Below are 21,895 nucleotides of genomic sequence, written 5' to 3' on the forward strand. Positions count from 1 at the left end.
CCATTGTGTATATGTACCACATCTTCTTTATCCATTCATCTGTTGACAGACATTTAGGTTGCATGCATGTCTTGGCTATTGTAAACAGTGCTGCTATGAACACAGGGATGCATGTATCTTTTTGAATTAGAGTTTTGTCCAGATATATGCCCAGGAGTGCATCCCTGCATTTCCAGTCCTTGGAACAGTGTCTGCTGCAAAGCAGGTCCTCAGGAAACATTTGCCATGGAAACAACTAGCTATGCCACTTGACTAGATAACTTCTGAATGTCCCAGGTACACCTGCCTGGACTGTGAGTCTATATTCTTTTTTTTTTTTTTTTTTGTGGTACGCGGGCCTCTCACTGTCGTGGCCTCTCCCGTTGCAGAGCACAGGCTCCGGATGCGCAGGCTCAGCGGCCATGGGTCACGGGCCCAGCTGCTCCACGGCATGTGGGATCTTCCCAGACCGGGGCACGAACCTGCGTCCCCTGCATCGGCAGGCGGACTCTCAACCACTGCACCGCCAGGGAAGCCCTGTGGGTCTATATTCTGATTGGATGTTAAAAATATTCTAAGAGGACTTCCCCTAGGGGAGCAGGATTGAGATGCAGATGGATTTGGAATAGAGGAAGGCCACACAGCAAAGAAGGGAAGCTACTTAAAGCCATTCTTCCTCCCCCTCGGATAAGGGAATCGTGGCCCAACGAACTTTACAGGGGTCAGTGCACGTTAAGCAGAAATGTATTTTTAACCATATTTGACATGGTTAAATTTTCTGTTGAAAACATCATGGTCACAACATTGAGGAATCTCTTGGTCCCTAAAATGTTAAAATTAAATCAGTGGTGTTGGAAAGCATAGTTCCAATATAATGAATATGTTTAATATTTTTCCCCATTGGGCTCAGAATAGAACTTTGAAAAATGTCATACCTGAGAAAGATTGTTGGGAGAGAGAGGGGAAAACAGGAAAAGAATGAGTAAGGAAATGAATGAAGGATGTCCTCAAAATAGATGACAAACATCCCTGATAGAAGAAAACAAATGATGGAGAAAGGAAATAAATTTCAAAATATGGAAAATGAATCCTTAAAATGCCAGGAGAAAGAACCAGCTTGAGAATAATTTTTAGAAGAACATTTTTCAAAGTAACGTTACTTATTACAAGAATAATGCTCACTCATTGTAAAGCATTTAGCAAAAACAGAAAAGCGTACAAAGGGAATAAAAATCATTCAAAGGCCACCCTACAGAGAAAAGCATTTTAATATTTTTGGGTATTTCTTTCAAGTCCTTTTTATTATTCTAAAAATGGTTTTAGATCCTACCTGTTTTCCAATTGATATTATGTTGTGAGTGTTTTCTCATGTAAAATTGCATTTGAAAACATGATTTTATTTAAGGGGAGAACAAACTGAAACCCAAGGGAATATTGACCAGCATGTTTTTTGTGCAGTTCACAAGCTAAGAGTGGTTTTTACCTTGAAATGAAAGAGCTGAAAAAATAAAAATGATATTTCACAACACATGAAAAGGATAAGAAATTCAGATTTCAGTGTCTATAAATGAAATTGTATTGGAACACGGCCTGCCCATCCCTTTCCACGTTGACTATGATGGCTTTTGACCCATAAGGGCAGTTGAGTAACTGTGATGGAGACTGTATGATCCTTAAAGCCTGAAGTATTTACTATTTGGCTTCTTACAGAAAAGGTTCACTGACCCCTGAGCTACATAATTACATAACCTCTGCATATATCGTAATTCATATGTTTTATCATATTTACATCTTTTGTAATGAAATGTTCCTTATTATTGAGCACTGTGGAATTTTTCCTTGCTATTTCAGGGAACACTGTTGTGAATTTTCTTGACTTAAATTATGGTGGACGTCTCTGAATATTTTTCTGGGTAATTAATTATGGATCAAAGGTCATGGATATTTTTATACCTCTTGATGTACTGTCCTCCAGAAAGGCAGAGAGAGTACATCCTGTTTCATGCCAAGGATGCTTACAAGAAACGGCAGCTCTGAACTGGCATCATGGTGTTTCCTTACGTGGAGGTTTATCATCTCCAACCACTGCAGAACGAGGACATTATTGGCTGGTGTCTTTCTCTCTCTAGAATCCTTTCAACGCTTTCTCCTGTTGCTGGTAGTTGGTAGCTAGAAAATGATCCCCATCCACCTGTTGCACGCACACGGAGTGCAGCAAAACTTTCATCTTTACACACAACAGACACTTTGGCCAGTAAAACAGGCAGTCAAACGACGCAGGCATCAGAAAGTAGGGCAGTAACCACAGAGAGATCCCTGCTACGGCAACGGAACAGACAGACTGATGAGGCGAACTGCTCACGGAGCAGAATGCAAGGCAGATGGTTCCCCATCGTGGGCTGGGCGGCTAGAATTATAAGCAATTATAAAGAATTCAAATTTCAGTGCACAGCAGACATTTCCACTCTATCCACAGAGCGTCTGAAACAAAGGCAAGGCTGGATACCATCACGGTTTGGGTTGTTAATTTCACGGGGGGGAAATAGTGTATCAGCCATTGGTCTTATTCCCGTTAGTTGCCCATTTTTCTAACGGGGAGTTCACTGTTTTTGTATGGATTTGAGAGACCTTTCTATATTTTAAGATAATAGATGCTTCTCTTCTAAATTCAATTTATGCAGGATTTCTATGCATTTTCAATGGGTTTTTGATGTGTGTGACTTGTAAATGGAAATCATCGGATTAAGCAGGGTTAAACAAGGCTGTTTAAAGCAAGACTTCTCAAAGCCTTTAATATGATATGGTGAATTGTGAATCAGCAAGTGAGGAATTAAAATGAGGCTTTGGCCAAAATTATTGACTATGGGCAACTGTGTTTATCACCCGTCTTTCAGAACATGCTTTAATCTGTTTTGTGCTGAAAATTTGGGAATCTGTGGCAGGAAGCAGGAAATGTATGAGAAATATTCTAGAAGAGACTAAATACTATTGAAAAACAACCAGCATTAATTACAGTTTCCATAAAATGGCTAAATACAATATAAATAACAATAAAACAAGTTTTCCTATGTATGAAAAAAAACAAACTAATTTTAAGATATTACCTGAAAAGGCCCCACCCCAACAGCAAAACACACAAACAAAATCTAGAAATAAACTTAATAAGAAATATGTAAAAGCTATCTAGAAAATCATAAAACTTTACTAAGGATGAAATTAGACTTGTAGAAACAGACCAAAGAGCACGTTCCAGGATTTAAAATATAAACATTTTAATTATGCCCATTTTCCCCAAATATATTGCAGATTTATATGACAATAACAATCCTTAATGGATATTTTTAGGACCTTGTAAGTTTTTTGCCCAAAAGTGATCTGAAATAATTAGTAAGTGATCCAATCTGTGAAAGCTTTAAAGAATTAGTAAGAGAAAACTAAGGTCAGATAGCAAAATATTTTATGTATAAGGAACATAGAAGATTCACACAAATGTAGCCAAGAGATACCAGAATCCCTCTTTGTGCATACTCTGTGAGCTGTATCTCCCAATTAGAGACAACATAATGGACACAGTCCCTGAAGGACAAGAGACAGAGGGTGAGGCTGAAAAAACCTTGAAGAAATAACGGCCGAAAGCTTCTCTAGTTTGACAAGAGATGTAGACCTACAAATTCAAGAAGCTGAATGAATACCAAAGAGGATAACCCCCCCAAAATCCATGCCAAGATACATCTTAATAAACTCCTGAAAGCCAAACACAGAGAAAAATCTTGAAAGCAGCCACAAAAAACAACACCTTACCTACAGGGGGAAAAATTCAAAGACAGCAGATTTCTCATCAGAAGCCACGGAGACCACTTGGAAGTGGCACAATATCTTTTGGATGCTGAAAAATCCTTCAGGAATGAAAGGGAAATTAAGACATTCTCAGATGAAGAATATCTAAGAGAATACATCCACAGCAAACCTACACTAAAGTGCTACAGAAATTTTCTAAATAGAAGGGAAATGATAAAAGAAGAAATACTGGAACATCACGGAGGAAAAACAACAATATGCAAAAATTTGGATGCTTATTTTCCCCTTTTGAGTTTTCCAAATTACACTTGAGGGTTGAAGCAAAAATTAGAACATTGTCTCATGTGGTTCTAAGTGTTTGATGAAAAAATGCACAATATAATTATAATATAAATGGGTGAAGGGAAAGAGAGATAAGACTTCTACAGTTCACTAAAACTGGTAAATGGTGACATCAGTATACTGTGATAGTTATGAATTTGTAATATAATACCTGGAAAAACCACTGAAAAATTATATAGAGAGATACTCTAAAAACGCTATAGATAAACCAAAATGGGATTCCAAATAACATTCAAGCAATCCACGGGAAGGCAGAAAAAATAATATAGAAAAATGAAAAACAGAGGTAACAAAAAGGTAGCATAATTTAGCCCTAACATATAAAAAATTATATTAAATGTAAATGGTCTAAATATTCCCATTAAAAGGCAAAGATTGATATCCATTCATGTTAAATACTCTGAAAAGGCTGAGATTCTTTGGGGGCTGGGTGGCCGGGGCTAAGAGGAGGAACCCGAGCCCTGCGGAGCTCCCGGCGGCCCGGCCCCAAGGCACTGCGGCCGCACCGTGCGGCCCTGCCTGCGCACGCCATGAACACCATCATCTCCAACAAGCTCAGCAGCGCCGTGCTTTTTGAGGACCACGGGGCTCCGGAGCGGGAGTGGGGCGGCAGGCCCTACGGTGGCATTCTGGACAGTACGCATGCTCTCCCCGAGGTGGGCATTACGGACGGCACGCCCCTCAAGGACAACCTGGGCCTGAGACACCGGAGGACCGGGGCCCGGCAGAATGGCGGGAAGGTGAGGCACAAGCGGCAGGCCCTGCAGGACATGGTGCGGCCCCTCAAGCTGTGGCGGCACAAGCACCGCGACAATCCGTACCCCACGAAGACGGAGAAGATTCTCCTGGCGCTCGGCTCGCAGATGACGCTAGTGCAGGTGTCAAATTGGCTTGCTAATGCAAGACGTCAGCTTAAGAATACTGTTCGACAGCCAGATTTAAGCTGGGTCTTAAGAATAAAGTTGTACAATAAGTATGTTCAAGGAAACGCTGAGCGGCTGAGTGTAAGCAGTGATGACTCATGTTCTGAAGATGGAGAAAATCCTCCACGAAACCCCATGAATGAAGAAGGCTATAATAGTCCAGTCCACCATCCTGTGATTAAAAGTGAGAGCTCAGTCATAAAAGCTGGAGTGAGGCCAGAGTCATGGGCCAATGAGGATTACGTATCGCCCCCAAAATACAAGAGCAGCTTGTTGAATCGTTACCTTAACGACTCTTTGAGACATGTCATGGTCACAAATGCTGCCATGATGGGAAAGACAAGGCAGAGAAACCATTCAGAATCTTTTAGTTCCAATGAATTTGAGGAGGAATTGGTATCACCCTCATCGTCAGAAACCAAAGGCAATTTCGTCTATCGCACAGACAGCTCTCAGAGGACCCAGGTATTAAGGTGGTAAAGTTACTTTTTCAAGCTGCAGCAGCCTTCTTCACCTGGTTTGCTGGCACACCTGTGGCTTTGGAGATGCCTCTGGCTTTGTCACGTGGCTGGGTTTCGGAAGAGAGCTTCGTACTCCCTCATTTTCCTGGATTCCCTTCTCTGACTACATGTTGAATTTGAGGAACCTGCCCTTTCTAGAATGATTGTGGATTTAGTTTTGCATTAAAAGCTAATGAGGCCTTAAAAAAAAATACTCGGAAAAAAGTAGAAATAGAGGGAAACATTCTCAACTGTATAAAGAGAAGCCATAACTACTTTCCGCTAACAGTATACATAAAGGTGAAAAGCTGACTGTTTTCACCTAAAACAGGGAAGAAGGCAAAGATGCCCAGGTTCACAACTTTTGTTCAACAAAGTGCTGGAAGTTCAAGTCAGCGCAGTAAGAAAATAAAAGACATATAGATCAGAAAGGAAGAAATAAAACTCTTCTAAGACCTGACACCAAAAGCATAATTCATATAATAAATAATTGATATTCATCAAAATTTAAAACATTGGCTCTGTTAGGAGGATGAAAAAACAAACTATAGAGTGGGAGAAAATACTTGCAAACCATATACCTGACAAAAAACTTGTGTCTAGAATATACAAAGAACCTTCAAAACACAACAGTGAAAAAGCACAGTCCAGTTAGAATATGGACAAAAGACATAAAGAGACATTTCACTGAAGAAGACATACAGGTGGCAAATAAGAATATGAAAAGATGTTCAACATTATTAGCTATTAGAGAAATTGCAAATTAAAACTACAGTGAGCTATCACTCTACGCCTATCAAAATGGGTAAAATAAAAAAATATTGACTAGAGCAAATGCTGGCAATGATGCAGAGAAAATGAATCCCTCATACATTGCTGGTGTGGATATAAAATTGTAAAGGCACTCTGGAAAACAGTGTGACAGTTTCTTAAATAATTGACCATGGAACTAACATAGAACCTAGCAATTTCACTCCTGGGCACTTATCCCAGAGAAATGAAGACTCATGTTCGCATAAAAATCTATACACAAATGTTTAAAGCAGCTCTATCTGTCATAATCAAAAAGAGAAACAAGTTAGATTTACTTCAGTGGGTGAATAGATACAAATTTGGAATAGTATTCAGAACTAAAAAGACAGCAAATTACTGATACACAGGACAACCTGACGAATATCCAGAGAATTATATGCTGAATGAAAAAAAGCCAATTCCAAAGGTCATGATTCTATCTACATAATATTCCTTAAATGACAGTACTGAAGAAATGGAGACTAAATTAGTGGTTTCCAGGGGTTAAGGAGAGGGTGGGGGCAGGAGGGGAGTAGGTGTGGGTATCAAAGGATAACATGAGGCAGCCCTGTGGTGATGGAAATATCGAACATCTTGATTCTATCAACTGCCCGGTGTACCACAGGTTTGCAAAATTATACTATTGCAGGAAACTGGGTCCATCGTACATGTGATGTCTCTTTCATTTCTTACAATGCTAGGTCTATAACTGTGTCAAAATAAAATGTTTATAATTAAAATAAAAAGAATAAAGCTACTGTCAACTTAGCAACAAAAGAGCCTTTAATGAGATGGAAGAATGTGCAAGTTATGTTCACTTAGATGGTATATATTGCTTTAAAAACTGTAACAATACATCAAACCTTTATCAGGAGTGTGAGACTTTTTCTTCACTGACTTTATTTTCCATAACGAGGTTACATTTAAAACTAGGAAACCGTACTCACACGGCCCAGCATCGCAAGGCTGTGGGGTCGTTATTTAGCGTAGCCAGGCTAATGTCACATAAAGAATCCGGTCAACAGGGACACGTGTGGGTTCATTGTTAACAAGCGCGAATCAGTACCATTACTGTGTGACATGCATCTGCCGGCGAAAGCGCTGCTCCAGAGGCACGCTGACATTTGTCCATATCTTCGCTTTATTATGGAATGAGCTCATTAACGAGGCCCCGCATTGTCCTGAAGGAAGACCTCACAGAAACAGAAAGGGGAACCTCTTTCTGTTTTATTTTCCTCATTAGTCGGTGCTGAATGTGGACTGCACGGCTGGATGGGAATAACGATGCATTTGAATGGGCTCACCTTGGTCCTAATGAGGACTTAGGACAATGCCCCTTCACCCTTAGTCACAGGTGCCCTTTGTCCACATTGGAACACAACCCACGGTCATTTCACGCTCGGCCACGAAGCACAGATGGACTCGGAACCAGCGCCCACAGCCCAACCCAGAGGTGCATCAGGAATGAGAGAGTCCCATGTGCTTGAAGATCTCTTTCATGATGGAGTGGACATCGTGGTGGGGAGGGGAAAAGGCGGTTCAAGTTCTGTCGGTTTAAGCCTTTAAGAAACTGCTTTGAGGCCCCATCAAGGTCCACCTCATGCCTCTCTGTGGACGGTTCTTCTGTACATGTGCTTCGAAACCCCGTGATGTCAAAGTCCATAAACCAGGTGGTTCTCGTTTTAGTCTGGCCAGAATCAGGGTTGCCTTGGAGAGCGCTGCACTCACCGGAGTTTCTGGGTTTGAACAGGTTTCCCACGTGTCCACTTCCCCTTATATGTGACCTGTCCCCGCTCCATCCCACCTGAGAAACTAACCTATCAGGCAAGCTTAGGGCACTGCTGAGAGTATGAGATGGGACCACATGAAATCTGCACTTCTGCACATCAGAAATAACTAAGTGTTGGCCGTTTCATGTGGTTCATCCCAGGGGGTTCTCCGTCCGGGCAATTTTGTCCTCTCTGGGGACACTGGGCAGGGTTTGGACCTGTTTTGTGTTGTCAGAACTGTGAGGGGGTGGTACTGGAATCTGGGGGGTTGAGACCACGGCTGCAGCTAAACATTCTACAGTACACAGAACAGCTCCCCCGCCCACCCACCCAGGCCAACACAAAGACCCACCCGGTCCCAAATTTCAGTAGTGCCAAGGTGAAGAAACCCTGCTTTAGTTCCTGGAATCACAAAACGGCAACCCATGGGCCAAAGATAACCCCTGCAGGCAGTGTTGTTCGCACTCTCTCTTTCTCCGTGCTGCATGGTAACTAGGCAGAACTGACATTCTCGTTACAATGAGCCTGGTCCCTTCTGTATGGGATGTGCCTGGCCCCTGGACGCATCTCGGTTTATAACCCTCTGATTTCAAAGAAGCATATCCTAAATTAGTGGTTCGAAAATGGGCCATGCTGCACTCCTGTTTCCCCCTCCCACTCCAGGAAGATAACTGGCTGTGTCTGGAGACATTGATGGTTGTCACGACTGGGGGGACAAGTGCTCCTGGCGTGTGGGGGGTGGAGACCAGGGATGCTGTTCGACACCACACAGTGCAAAGGACGCCCCACATCAGAGGGTCATCGGGCCCCAAATGTCAGTTGTGCCGAGGTGGAGAAACCTAGGTTCTATGCAACGTGATACAGGGTTTAAGAACAGGGCCTTGAAGCCACTCTGCCTGGTTCCAAAGGTCTCTCCACTTACTGGTTGTGTTGTCTTGAGTACCTTCCCAAAAATGGTAGTAACGATGATTTCTGCCTTAAGGCTGCAGGGCAAATTAAGTAAATATAGATAACTTCCTAGTGTTGAGAACATTGATACTGGCTATTATGACCTGTGAGAATTATTTTTGAAATGAAAATGGTAAGATCCAGAAATCACAGAAAATTCATCACGTATCCAGATTGCTGGAGTTGATCTGAAATCCTGGTTTTTCTTCAAGTTGTTTTTTTTTTTTTCCGTCCCAATAGACAGCATTCCCTTTAACCAACACACATGCATATTCGAAAAGTAAATAATTTTTCAACAGGAAGTTCACAAGGGCAGATCATTATTATACAAGTTTTATGTACAGAAAACTAGCTCATCACAGGAAAGCAGTGGGTTTTATTTGCAATGTTTATTCTTGCTCCAGATAAATGGCCACCCTGTAGAAATCAGCACAGGCTGCACTGCACTAAGAGCAAAACACAGAAGCCTGAAGTACTACGTTTGTGCGTGCAGGGGGAAGGGGCGCGGTTGACCAGCACAGAGCGTGGGGTGCCGGGTGAATCATGTGCCCCGTCCTCAGGACGGGTCTTGAAGCCGGTGCGTGGAAGCTCACTGGTCTTCCCAACAAGCCTGTCCCTCCTCCAACCCGATTCCGTGTCGTCTGCCCAAGATACGCCATCCTTGAGGGCTTCTGCTTGGTTTCAACAAGTAAGGAGGGGGCAGTTTTGCAGAAATTACTAGGATTAGGCACACAGAAGACAGCTGGAGAGTAAGCAGGTCAATTTTTCTCATTAAGGTGTGGGAGAAACAGTCGGCCGCGTGCTGACGGCCCTCCTCACCTTCGGCAGGGAAGGCAGGACAAGCTTAACAGGTAAGGTCACACCACGTGGCGGTTCTGCAATTCCTGTCTGGCCCCTCATGAATCCACGGGGGTGGGCGGGAGGGAGCCCGTGACTGTTCATCACTGAGACACCCACGGCAACAGGGCAGGGTGTCAGGGGCCTCCATTTCAATTCCGTGATTCAAACAGACAAACAAAAATCAGGATGATTTTCTTCCCCCTTTCTTGCTTGCTTCTTGTTTATGCTGTCAGGAAGGCTTCATCTGATAGCTTGTGTTTTGAGTCTGTCTTTTGCACTGTCTACGTTTTCCCGTATTTGAGGGAACTGCAGAGGTGTGTAATCACTGCAGCATCTTCTCGCTGCTCAGAGAGCTGCTTTATAGAAAAATCACAGGCTCGTTGAGTCTGTCGGACAGGATTCCAGGGAAGCCCGGCAGCTGGGTTCTCAGTCCTTCTTAAATAAATAGCAATTTTGGTGGCAAGAAAACAGTGATGGGAAGCAACAGTCTCCAGTCACTTGCTGGGATCCATGTGCCCCCATGGAGCCCAGGCGATCCAAAAGGAAGACATGTTGGAAGCACAGCCTGTTCTGCAAATGATCTCCAAAGCCTTTCCAAAGTCTGCCTTGGGAATGACAAGCTTAAAGCACAGGTGAATGGGGTGACTGAATCCGATTCCTTCCCATTGTATGGGTTCTCTTTTAATTTTGTATGTTTCCCCCATGCCAAATTTTTACCTTGACCAAAGGGAGCTCTCTCCCATGAGAAATGAAAAGCTCAGGAAAATTCTGAATTTCTCCTTGCCTTCCCATCACAAGATATTCATTCATTTTGTAAATTATATTGAAGTATAGTTGATTAACAATGTTGTGTTAATTTCTGCTGTTCAGCAAAGTGATTCAGTTATACATATATACACATTCTTTTCTTATATTCCTTTCCATTATGGTTTATCACAGGATATTGAATATAGTTCCCCGTGCTATATAGTAGGACCTTGTTGGGTATCCATTCTATATGTAACAGTTTGCATCTGCTCATCCCAAACTCCCAGTACACCCCTCCCCCACCCCCTCCCCCTTGGCAACAAGTCTGTTCTCTATGTCTGTGAGTCTGTTCCTGTTTTGTAGATAAGTTCATCTGCCATCACAAGATGTTAATAAGGGCTGGGAGAGATCTAGTCCAGAGATCTAGTCCAAATCTGGCCACACCTATCCACTGACCTGTGGTCTCCACAAAGGCAGAGCTGAGTTGATGCAGCAGAGACTGTATGGCCCGAAAAGCCAAACACATTTACCATCTGGCCTATTATAGAAAAAGTCTGCTGTCCCCTTGTTTTGGAGTTTAGAAACCAGAGGCCCAGAGTGGTGAGGTGACTTGCCAAGACCACACAGGTAGGTAAGGATGGAGGCAGGTGCGCCACGTTTGTTTTCAGGGCTTCGCGATGGACCCACGTCTTACCTCTCGGTACCTATTGGGATTGATACGTATCACACACTGGCACGGTCCACCACATAAGTTAACTTAAGTCTATAAGAAACGCCTCTGTCCTATGATAGGCAAAGAAGAAAGAAGAAGATGGACAGGTTGCCAACTTTTAGGTGGGGCTGCATCCCTCCAGCGATATTTCATGCCACCGCTGATGCACGCTGTGTCCATCTGCATCAAGAACAGAATGTCGGGCTTCCCTGGTGGCGCAGTGGTTGACAGTCTGCCTGCCAATGCAGGGGACACGGGTTCGAGCCCTGGTCTGGGAAGATCCCACATGCCGCGGAGCAACTAGGCCCGTGAGCCACAACTACTGAGCCTGCGCGTCTGGAGCCTGTGCTCCACAACAAGAGAGGCCGCAATAGTGAGAGGCCCGTGCACCGCGATGAAGAGTGGCCCCTGCTTGCTGCAACTAGAGAAAGCCCTGGCACAGAAACGAAGACCCAACACAGCCATAAATAAAAAATTAAATAAATAAATAAAAAAAAGAACAGACTGTCAACTCCTAAATCATTCAGAACCTGGTCAAACGACACACAGTGTCAGGCTGCTTGGTGGGTATGAACAGAAGACCTATACCTGAAAGCAAATTTCTCCCATTAGGTGTCACATGATGAGAAAAAGATGGTGACACCCCATTGTCTGATGACAAAAATCGTCAAGGGATGGAAGATTTCCCCAACAGAGTAGTAAGGCTTTGCCTCTTCCAATCCAGCCCACTAACACATGCAAGAGTTAAATCACTCTACATAGTTTGTTCCTTTGCCGTCCGAAATTGTTCCACCCAGGAAGTCGCACCTGCCCCCATCCCAGCTCAGTCCCATCTGCCTTATTTCCCACTCCTCTCTTCTGTGTATCCCAGGCTCAGAGCCTTGGGGCACTGAACCGTCACAGAGGACACCTGAGGAGGTCCCCCTTGGAAACGTGCCACTCAGAAGTGGTACACTTTTGCTCTGCTCCAGAAACCCATTTGTCTGGGATACTTCAACACCACCTGCACTGGCCACCTTCAGTCCTGCACCCTGGAATGCCCTTTCCTTTTCACACATTGCATTTCTGAAGACTACCAGAAAGACATCTTCTTGATGAAACTTGTGCAACCCTACTCTGTTATGGGTTTTATACCTTTTTTGATCCATCATCCAAAGTAGACACTTTGTGAATACCTCTCTCAAGGCATGTCTGACCCTCCACTTAAGTTCACAGTCTTTTGCATCTCACCCATTACACCATCTTAAGGGCAAGAGTTGTTTCCTTTGTCTTTCTAATATTCACCCCACCATCCACAGAGTTGGTCCTCAATGAAAGTTTGTAGAACTGGGCAACAAGAGTTAAGAAAACTTCATGGATTCCTGTTTGTATTAGCCAGGGTGCTCCACAGAAAGAAACAAAACCAATGGGAGATATGTATCTATGTGTAGATCTATCTTTCTATCTATTTATCTGAAGACCATTTATATAAGGAATTGGCTGACACAGTTACGGAGGTTGAGACGTCCCAACACCTGCCCTCTGCAAGCCAGAGGCCCAGGAAGGGCCTCAGTCTGAGTGTGAAGGCCTGAGAACCAGGGTAGCAATGGTGTCCATCTCCGTCCAAGGACAGGACACCAGTGTCCCAGCTCAGCAGTCAGCCAGAGAGACTGAGAGGGAATTCAACAATCCTCCATTTTTTGTTCTTTTCAGGTCCGCGGCAGATGGGTTGATGCCCACCCACCCTGAGGAGGACCACCTGCTTTGTCCCATGTACCGATTCAATGCTGGTCTCATCTGGATGGACCTTCACAGACACATCCAGAAATAATGTTTATCCATCATAGGTGGATATAGGCTTTTGTCTTTTCTTTTTAAGTGTTGATATTTTAACTCTCCCTATCATGAGGTGCATGCAGAAATAACTTCATATGCAGAAGTGTTCTGTTAAGGGCCAGAACTGCACAACTGCTGTGCCGTGTGAAAGCAGCCGTAGACAGTATGGAAATGAACGAGCATGGCCGTGTTCCGAAAGAAGTTTTCAAAATCAGATGGGGCCTGCATTTGGCCCATAGGTTAGAGTTTGCAGCTCCCTGCGAAAGCTCAACAGAGAAATTGTGCATGTGCCTAGGAACACAGAACCAAAGGCATGTTGAACAGAAGATGCCTTCACATATGTCCTCTATCCAGGAAATAAATAAATAAGCAGATGTTAATTTTCTCACTAGAAAGCCTTTTTTTAAAAGACATTTTCCTCAATGCCTGCAGCCTAATAGCAATGAGCATCATTTCACCTCATTTTATTTGCTTCTGCTCACTCGTTGCTTCAAACTGTTTGCGAATCACTTGTTTTATGGAACCGTTAAATCTCTGGAAACTAACTGAGCTCAGAAATGTGGGCCTGGGCTGGATATTCTTCTTCTTCTTTTTTTTTTGCGGTACGCGGGCCTCTCACTGTTGTGGCCTCTCCCGTTGCGGAGCACAGGCTCCGGACGCACAGGCTCAGCGGCCATGGCTCACGGGCCCAGCCGCTCCGCGGCATGTGGGATCTTCCCGGACCGGGCACGAACCCGTGTCCCCTGCATCGGCAGGCGGACTCTCAACCACTGCGCCACCAGGGAAGCCCAGGATATTCTTTTGACTATATTAAAATGGAAAAAAAACTGTCCTCATTTTTCTACAATGGTTATTGTCATCGATTCATGAAATCTTGAGCAGAAGTGAAAGCTAAGGGGCAGCTTGGGTTTAAAGGGCTACAGATAGAGTCATCATCCCATCTATAAACTAATATTAAAAGATTGACACGCAGCACAGGAAAATCATTTTCCATCACTTCAATATTGGAACCAATCTCATCTTTGCCCTCTGAGGTCCGCATCCACACACCTTCTTGAATGCATTGCATCAGGTTAAAAAGTGCATTGCTCTTTCCAGCCATTGCCAGAAAAACAAATTTGAGTATGATTTATCAGATATTCAGAGAACTACAGAGAGGAAAATGGTCTGTCGATAGGACAAAGGGGGCTGTTGACGTTTTTGTCCACAAGTTCATGAGCTTTCTTTCCTGTCTGGGTAGATTTATTATCTTGTAGAAACTGAGTCATCTCAGCATGGATTTGAAAGACACATATTAAACTTTTCCTTAGGCATTAGTTGGGCCAATTGTAACCTGGGGATATTTGATAGACAAGTCCATGGTGCTGGAGATGAGTGGAAGGCGGAGAATTCTGCAGGCACATGCCCAGTGTGTCTAGACAATCTCACCTTTCCGGTTTAGCTTGACTGTGGGCTGAAATTTCACAGGAGTCTTCCTGGCTTAGGATGAGAAAAGCCATGGTGTAGAGGAATCCTGCCCCTCCCCCCCCAACTTCCACATCCCCTCTTGTCTTAAAGCGGCACATTTCGGTGAAGTCTGTGGTCATTTCTATCTACCGCTTCTCGCTCAGTGTCTTTGGATACTGAAAGATAGGGTCCCTCTGGGAGTTCTACAACATTCAAGGTGGTTTCTGAAGTTCTACTGGATGGAGCAGGTCCAAAAGATTCAAAATTGTCCTGAAGCAGCAATTCTGCCATTATCCTTATAGAAAAGGACGAGCATCCGTCAGCGTCGGAAAGTGGTCCTCAAAAGGAGTCCCACTTTCCAAATAGTTTGGGACAGGAATACACATCAAACCGTGCAACGCTCACGGAGAGTAGTCAGATGCGGGAGGTTCTCGAAGACGCAGAGATACCCCAGGATATGAATTTCATCCACTTTCTTACAAGCAGCGTTTCTAAAACCCCTAGGACGATAGAAACCCTGTGTCTCGGGAGAAGGAATCATAACTCTTCGCATGAAACGCGACACTGGAGAGGCCGTGCAATCGCTCCCGTGCTCCTGGAGCGTCAGCGGGTAGTAAACCAGGCGGATCTTGCCAGAAGTCAGACTGTGACTCGGGAGGTCTGGGGAGGCGCCGGCGGGTCTACATTTCTGACAAGCTCCCAGGCGGGGGGATAATGCTGGGATACAGACATTGGGTAGCAAAGGGACAGAGTCCACCTGCTGAAGCTGCCCCTTCATCTTCTGAAGCTCCATTCACCCCCTTCCAGGCTACCTGAGTTACTGCTGTTGGAATCCCCACCCGGCCAGTGGTTTTCAGTCAATCCCAGCTGCACCTTGGCATCAACTGGGAAGCTTTCAAAAAAGGCTCGTCCCAGAACCGTGAAATCAGAAGCTCTACGCTGCTGCCTGGATATTCTTTTAAAAGTGAGATAAAATTCACATAACATACAATTAACCACGTTCGAACGTACTATCCAGTAGCTTCCAGTACATTCACAAGGCAGTACAACCACCACCACTAAGACGTTTCTGAACATTTTCATCACCCCAGAGAAATCCTGTAAGATTAAGCAGTCCCTCTCCATTCCCCCTGCCCTCAGCCGCTAGCATCCGCTTTCTGTCTCGAAGGACTTGCCTATTCTGAACATTTCCTGTAAGGAGAATGATACACAATATGGTCTTCTGTGTCTAGCTTCTTTCCCGTAGCCTAATATTCTCACGGTTTGTCCACGCTGTAGCCTGTGTCACCCCTTTACAGTGAGTACTGTTCCACTGGACACACAGACCACATTTTCCTGATCTCTTAAACTGTTGATAGACATCGGGCTGTTTTCACCTTTGCTGACTCTGAGTTGCCCCGTTTGTGTACATCTGTTTGAGCACCTGTTTTCAGTTCTTCTGGATACGTGACTAGGGGAGGAACTGTAGGGTCGTGCGCTAGTTCCATTTTTCATCGAGGAAACGCCCAACTGTTTTTGACAGTGGCTGGACCACTTCGTGCGCCCACCGGACACTGACATTTTTTAAAAGTTCCCCATGGAGTACGAACGCCAGCCAGTGTTGACAAGCTCTGCCCCATAAGCAAAGATGTCCTTGTCAGCCCTCTAAACACATAATTGTTTAATTCAGTGGAGCCCCTGGACCAGTGGCAAGAGCATCAGCTTGGAACTTGACAGAAGTGCACATTCTGGGTTCCCACCGCAGACCTACTGAATCAGGAGCTCTGGACGCAGGCTGAGTCACCCCCTCTTCACGCAAGTCCCCAGGGCAACTCTATGGTTTCACAACTGATGCCCTACATACAATTTCATAACTTGCAATATTTTCACCTAACTCTGCATCTTGTTCATTTTCCCACATCATGGATCATTATGTGAAAATATAACTTCCCACTTTTATCTATGATATCCTAACACAAAACAAGCCTATGATTCACTTAACCATTCCTTCTGGGGGGGCCTTTTGGCCTTTCCCAGTTTTTCCCCAATATAAATTGCGCTCAGTGAATATTCTTGACAATAACTCTTTGCCGACCTCTCTGTATATTTCCTTTGGTTCCATTTAGAATTATAATGAGCAGATCGTAGAGTCTGCACATTTTCCTCCTTACCCTGTGCTGAGTACTTCTTCGGGTATGAGCTCTTCCCGTGGATGGAAATCCTACACGTCACGAATGAGGAAGAAGAAATGAATTACTGGTTACGTTGAGTATATAGGAAATATTGGCTTGATTGTCCTACCAAACCAGGGGGGAAATAAATACAGAGTCACATTTATTCTCTAAGACTTTTCCAGTCTCCCTCTGTTTCTTCGGTATGTATGATGCTTGAGCCAGGCATTTAAATTCTCCTCTTATTTCTTTATCCACATTGGAAGCGGGGAAACACACTCTGTCTCCTTCCCGGGAGCTGCTCAGAATCAGCAGAGGAGAGGTGCTCCGTGTGGGGAAAGCACTTTGTAAGCGCAGAGCACAGCGCAACGTGTGAGGTGTTTTTATAAGTACATTCACTGCTTTGAACAGTTCCCTCCCAGAGGTGCCCCAATGGAAATATCCTCATTTGCTTTGAGCTGACACTTTCATAAGCCTGACCTATGTGGTTTTATTTGCTCTGAATTCGTAAGTGGCCGGCTCTTTACATGTGCCTATTTGAACACACTCCTTAAATAGCTGGGCGTCAGTTCACCTCAGTTAGATTTTGTAAATAGCGCATTTCTGGCTTTATTTTCCATTTCCCGCCCCCCCCAAAAAAAAGGCCACGGATAAGGACGTGCCTCATTTTTCTATGACTGTATTTGGTTTGGAGTCCCCCCGAAAGTGTGTATGTTGCCTGTATTCTCATTTTTATACAATTTTACTCTCTTATTGGTTTATATGATCAACAGGCACAAATAAGAAAAAGGATGGGGAAAAAACAGCCAAGTAATAAGCCCTACAAACCTGGGGAGCCTACTATCGGGATATGTGAACTCTGCAGAGTTGAGTCAATGTGGAAAGCTCTTCTTTTCTTGACGGTGTGACATAAAATGTAGAAATATCTTAAGTGTAAATACCCTTCCCACTTTGTTAAATCAAAAGCCCAAATCAAGCTCTTGGCACAAGGAACATTAAAAAATATCCCAGGTATGAGAAGTAACTCACAGTTCTGCTGCAAACTTCTCTGATAACAAAAATATGAATAATTTCTTCCCCTCCCTCTTTTTGACCCCTGACCTAGGGCGTTAAGAGGAAAAGCTGACGTTCTTGGTTAAACCTTCGTGTGTTTGGTGTCCGCTCCTGTCTATGCCCTGACACACTGTTTCCACTGTATGCATCTTGATGGACGTTTCCTTTGGGGGGAGAGGTAGCAGAGAAACACACAAAGAAAACAGCACCAAGATACAGTGATGTGCTGGGTAACATACTTGATACTGCAGTTTCCTTTCTAAACCTTCAGAGCAGGTTCCCTACTTAATGGAAACTCTCAGACCAAAGCGAAAATAGGTAACAGTGTCCATTTTCACCCGCGGCTGTAAAAAGCCTCGGCTTTCCTTCTAAACGAGGAACATTTCTAGACCCGGAGAGGGGCAGTAAGCAATAATGGACTGCAGCTCCGGAAGATACCCATCCCCCATGCCACGAATAACACTTTCCCCAGTAAAGAGACGTTTTGAAAAGACTATTCTGAAGCACAGAAGAGAAGCTTTCACGGTGCTGTAATGAGCCAAAACGAAAAGGCACGGGGCTGCGAGAAACAGAGCTGCTTATCGGAGCAGGGGGCTCATCTGTCGTTTCGCTCCCTTTTCTCGCTGAAATTCTGGCTCTCCCCAAAGTGTGGAAGCTGCGACTTGCTAAGTGGGCAGCCTTGAAAGGTAAGGCTGAAAACGCCCTTTATCGGCCACAGAACGCCTGCTTCGCGACTAGGATGAAGGTCAGCCACCAGGAGAAAGGGATGCAGATCTACCTGGGACCTTGGTCCAGGACTCAAGGCTCAGCCCGCTGCCTCGATTTCAGTAGGCGAACCCTGTCCGCGTTCCCCTGTGCGTCTCCGGGGGACTCAGGGCTCGCCCGGAGGGACGTGATGTTTGCTTCAGCCCCTCGGAAGCGTCTGCTCGCCTAAGTGTCAGGAGCCTGGAGCAGAGAATCATGTGCATCCGTCCTGCTGGAGGCAGCCCTCCCAGAGCGAGCAGCCCTCGGCTCGGGAGGCTTCCGAGGCGGCGGGGGAGTCCCCGCTTGGTTTTAAACTCAGAGGGGTGGGGGGAGAGGACTGAAAAAGAAAATGAAGCCAATTTCCAACAGACCTGACAAAGGCAGGATTAGATGAAAACGGTGGTGTTTGTTTAAAAGCGGGGAGAGCGTGCCGGCTACAGCCTTGATCTCACGTTAGTTACTTGGTACCGGCTGCAGCCTGAGAAAGCCGCATCTGTTACGCAGACGGCGGGGGTCGCCAGCGCTCATGGAGGGTGTAGGAGCGCCAGGCAGAAAATGAATTAGGTCTTGGAATGCCAAACTGGAAAACCCACTGGAACCAGAGCGCGGCACGCCGGCTCCGGCAGGATGCAGACACACTAGGCGCCCGTAGAGCGTGCTTCGTGGCCGCCGCTCCTTACTCGCTATTTTTAGGCACAGCGCTGAGAAGGCACAGAGCAGGGCCGGGGGAGCGCGGCCGCCCAACAACAGGCTCATTTAGGACCAGCCCCCTTCCCATGCTCTGCAGCGGCCTCTCTGTGGGACTCGGGAATTGATTATCCACCCTCCTTGTGAATGTCAGGAATGTCGGCCATTGCGAGCACGCTACACAGGGCGACCTGTGCTCTTCGCGGGCAGAAAAGCAGAGGCTCAACTGTGCTCGGAGAGCAAAGGCCCAGGCGGACTCCGGCGGAGGCAAAGGGCTCTCAGGACGTTCCCGCCCGCCCTGCCCTAGGGGTCGGCCTGGAAAAGACTCAAGGGGCCCCCGGGCAGGGAGTGCACTGCTGAGAACGGGGTGCATGCAGGAGGCGCCAGGAGCTAGGAAGGGCTACTGGGGTCCTACACACAGGGATGGCGGGGAGTGGGGGGCACAGGTCTGCATCACATCTTGCAGCCCCCGGCGTCTGCCGGGCAGGTGGCCTCCAGCACCCTCCACTGCGGCTCACTCGCGTCCCCATTCTCACACTGCCCACCAGCACATCGGCTCAGATCCCAAGCATTTCAGCTGCCCCTGGACCAGTCTGGGCGCCACGTGGATGACATTCGCTTCCCCACCCAAGGCAAGGAAGGCGTCATCACAGTGCCGCCCTGACATTAAGGGAAAGAAAACTCGCCACCCTAATATTCTGCGGCACGTTCTCGTATTTGTGGAACTCACTTGATTAATGATGACAAATGAATCCAGCCAAGTGTCTCATCTTAGAAGGATGGGCTAGATGGCTAAATGTGTGGGTGCGCACACACACACACACACACACACACACACACACACACGCACGGCACCAAGAACTACAGCAACAAGGAAAACCCAACCAGGAGAGAGGGAACACGTGAAACATGATCCATTGGGAGGAAATATCCATTCATCAAGCTTCAAACACACAAATCCCACGAGCAGGGAAGGAAGCATTATCACAGGACCTACTGGGGAAGGAGCACCGATTCATCGAACTTTCACGGGCCCGCATGGCAACAGGTCCAGATGATACCCATCTGGCTTTGAGACACGCATCTCTACCCAAGAGGCTGATCGCAGGGCCCTGTTTTATGCTCATCCTGACGCGACCTGGTGCTGCGTGGTGGTTTCCTGGGGTGACCCCGAATGCAACATTCCCCACACGCTCTTGTTTCCAATTTGGACAGAGGAAGGTATTGACACATGAGCAAAGAAGGGAAGGTTCCTGCCGTTCCGAGCCTTCTCGAGGTTAAAAGTTAGGTGACTGAGCTGCCTGCCCGATTCCTGAGAAGGCCTCTGTATTTGTTGCAGGAATAGAAACTACATGTCTTCAACTGTCCAGATGTCTTTCTCTAGGGTGTGAGTTTCATAATCCTCTCTATCTCCTTTGCCTCCATTATAAAGTCCCAGGGGAGTTAATTCCTCTAGGGAACTGGTTCTTAAGTGGGGGGTATTTAGTAAGTATGGGGGTATTTTGGGTTTTCAACATGGCTGGAGGTTGGGGGATTGCTACTGGTACCTAGTGCAGAGGCCAGGGCTGCTGCTAAACATCTTACGGTGCAAAGGACAGCATGTCTGAAGCAAAGAATCACCTGGCCCCAAACGTTACCATGTCAGAGTCTATTCTAGGGTGGTTACAGATGGATACCAGGACAGGTTGAGCCCTACCTGAAATAAAAGTACCTGGACCTGGCAAACCACTAAGCAGCGTGTGGGATCTTAGTTCCCCGACTAGGGATCAAACCTGTGCCCCCTGCAGTGGAAGCACGGAGTCCTAACCACTGGACGGCCAGGGAAGTCCCAGGAAAAGTCCTTTCTGCAAGTGGCTTATTTGTTCTTATGTGCCGTACAAGCTTTGTGGAGCCCATAACCACACCAGGTCTGCACCACCTACGAGAAAACTTGGGCTCTACAGAGTGTTACAGATGTGCAAGTAAGTCCTGGGAACACAGGTGTATTAGCTGTTGCCAGGTCCATGCCTTTCCGGTGCCCGACCCCTTCCCCCTTTTCCTCTGTGCAACCCTGCCTGGAATACTGCAACTCCATCCCTGGGCACCAGGCACACTTTTAAACACATGGTAGATTTCTGAGCGTATGTGGTAATGGTCTCTGGCCTAGGACTGGCCTTTCCCTGGTGTCCCGTCTTCTAAAACACAAGAGCTGGTCTAGGAGCCCATGAACAGCAGCCTGGTCATCTTTAAAAGTGTCACTGGAAAGAACCATAATTAATAAATGTTCTCGGTATTATTGTAACTGAGCAGGACCCTATGGGGCCTTCCCGAGACAGACTCCCACCCCCCATGTCGTCCACCTGCCTCTTGTCTACAGAAAAACTTTCATCAAACAATAAATTTAATCAGAGAAGCGAGAAAATGCAGAAGCAAAGGGAAACAGTCAAAGAGGACAAAATAATAATAGTTTAGTCATTAAACAAAGTCAAAGACCCTTCGTTCCTCCTCAAGGGCTGTAGATCATATTCTGAGCCACGTTCTGTGAGCTGTTTTGTAGATACTGAAACCCCCGCCAGGTGGGAGAAGTTAGCTACAGGATGACCAGACTGTAGCCATGACATAGGCTGCCACAACTCTGAGAACTGGTGTCAAGGAAATGGGGACAAACTGA

At 45.8% G+C, this 21,895-nt stretch overlaps 2 protein-coding genes across 7 annotated transcripts in view; one reads left to right on the plus strand and one right to left on the minus strand.

Annotated features, from left to right (window-relative positions):
• The window catches only part of NLGN4X (neuroligin 4 X-linked), a 921,956-nt gene that overhangs the window by 749,687 nt on the left and 150,374 nt on the right, over positions 1–21,895 (minus strand). The gene's annotated exons all lie outside the window — the stretch shown is intronic.
• Positions 4,530–6,139, plus strand: LOC307180120 (homeobox protein Mohawk-like). Its single transcript, XM_079910257.1, has one exon. It carries the CDS (start codon positions 4,650–4,652, stop codon positions 5,520–5,522), a length of 873 nt encoding a protein of 290 aa, XP_079766383.1. The 5' UTR covers positions 4,530–4,649; the 3' UTR covers positions 5,523–6,139.

Source organism: Stenella coeruleoalba, assembly GCF_951394435.1.
Source record: "Stenella coeruleoalba genome assembly, chromosome: X".
In the NCBI taxonomy this organism is placed as follows: domain Eukaryota; kingdom Metazoa; phylum Chordata; class Mammalia; order Artiodactyla; family Delphinidae; genus Stenella; species Stenella coeruleoalba.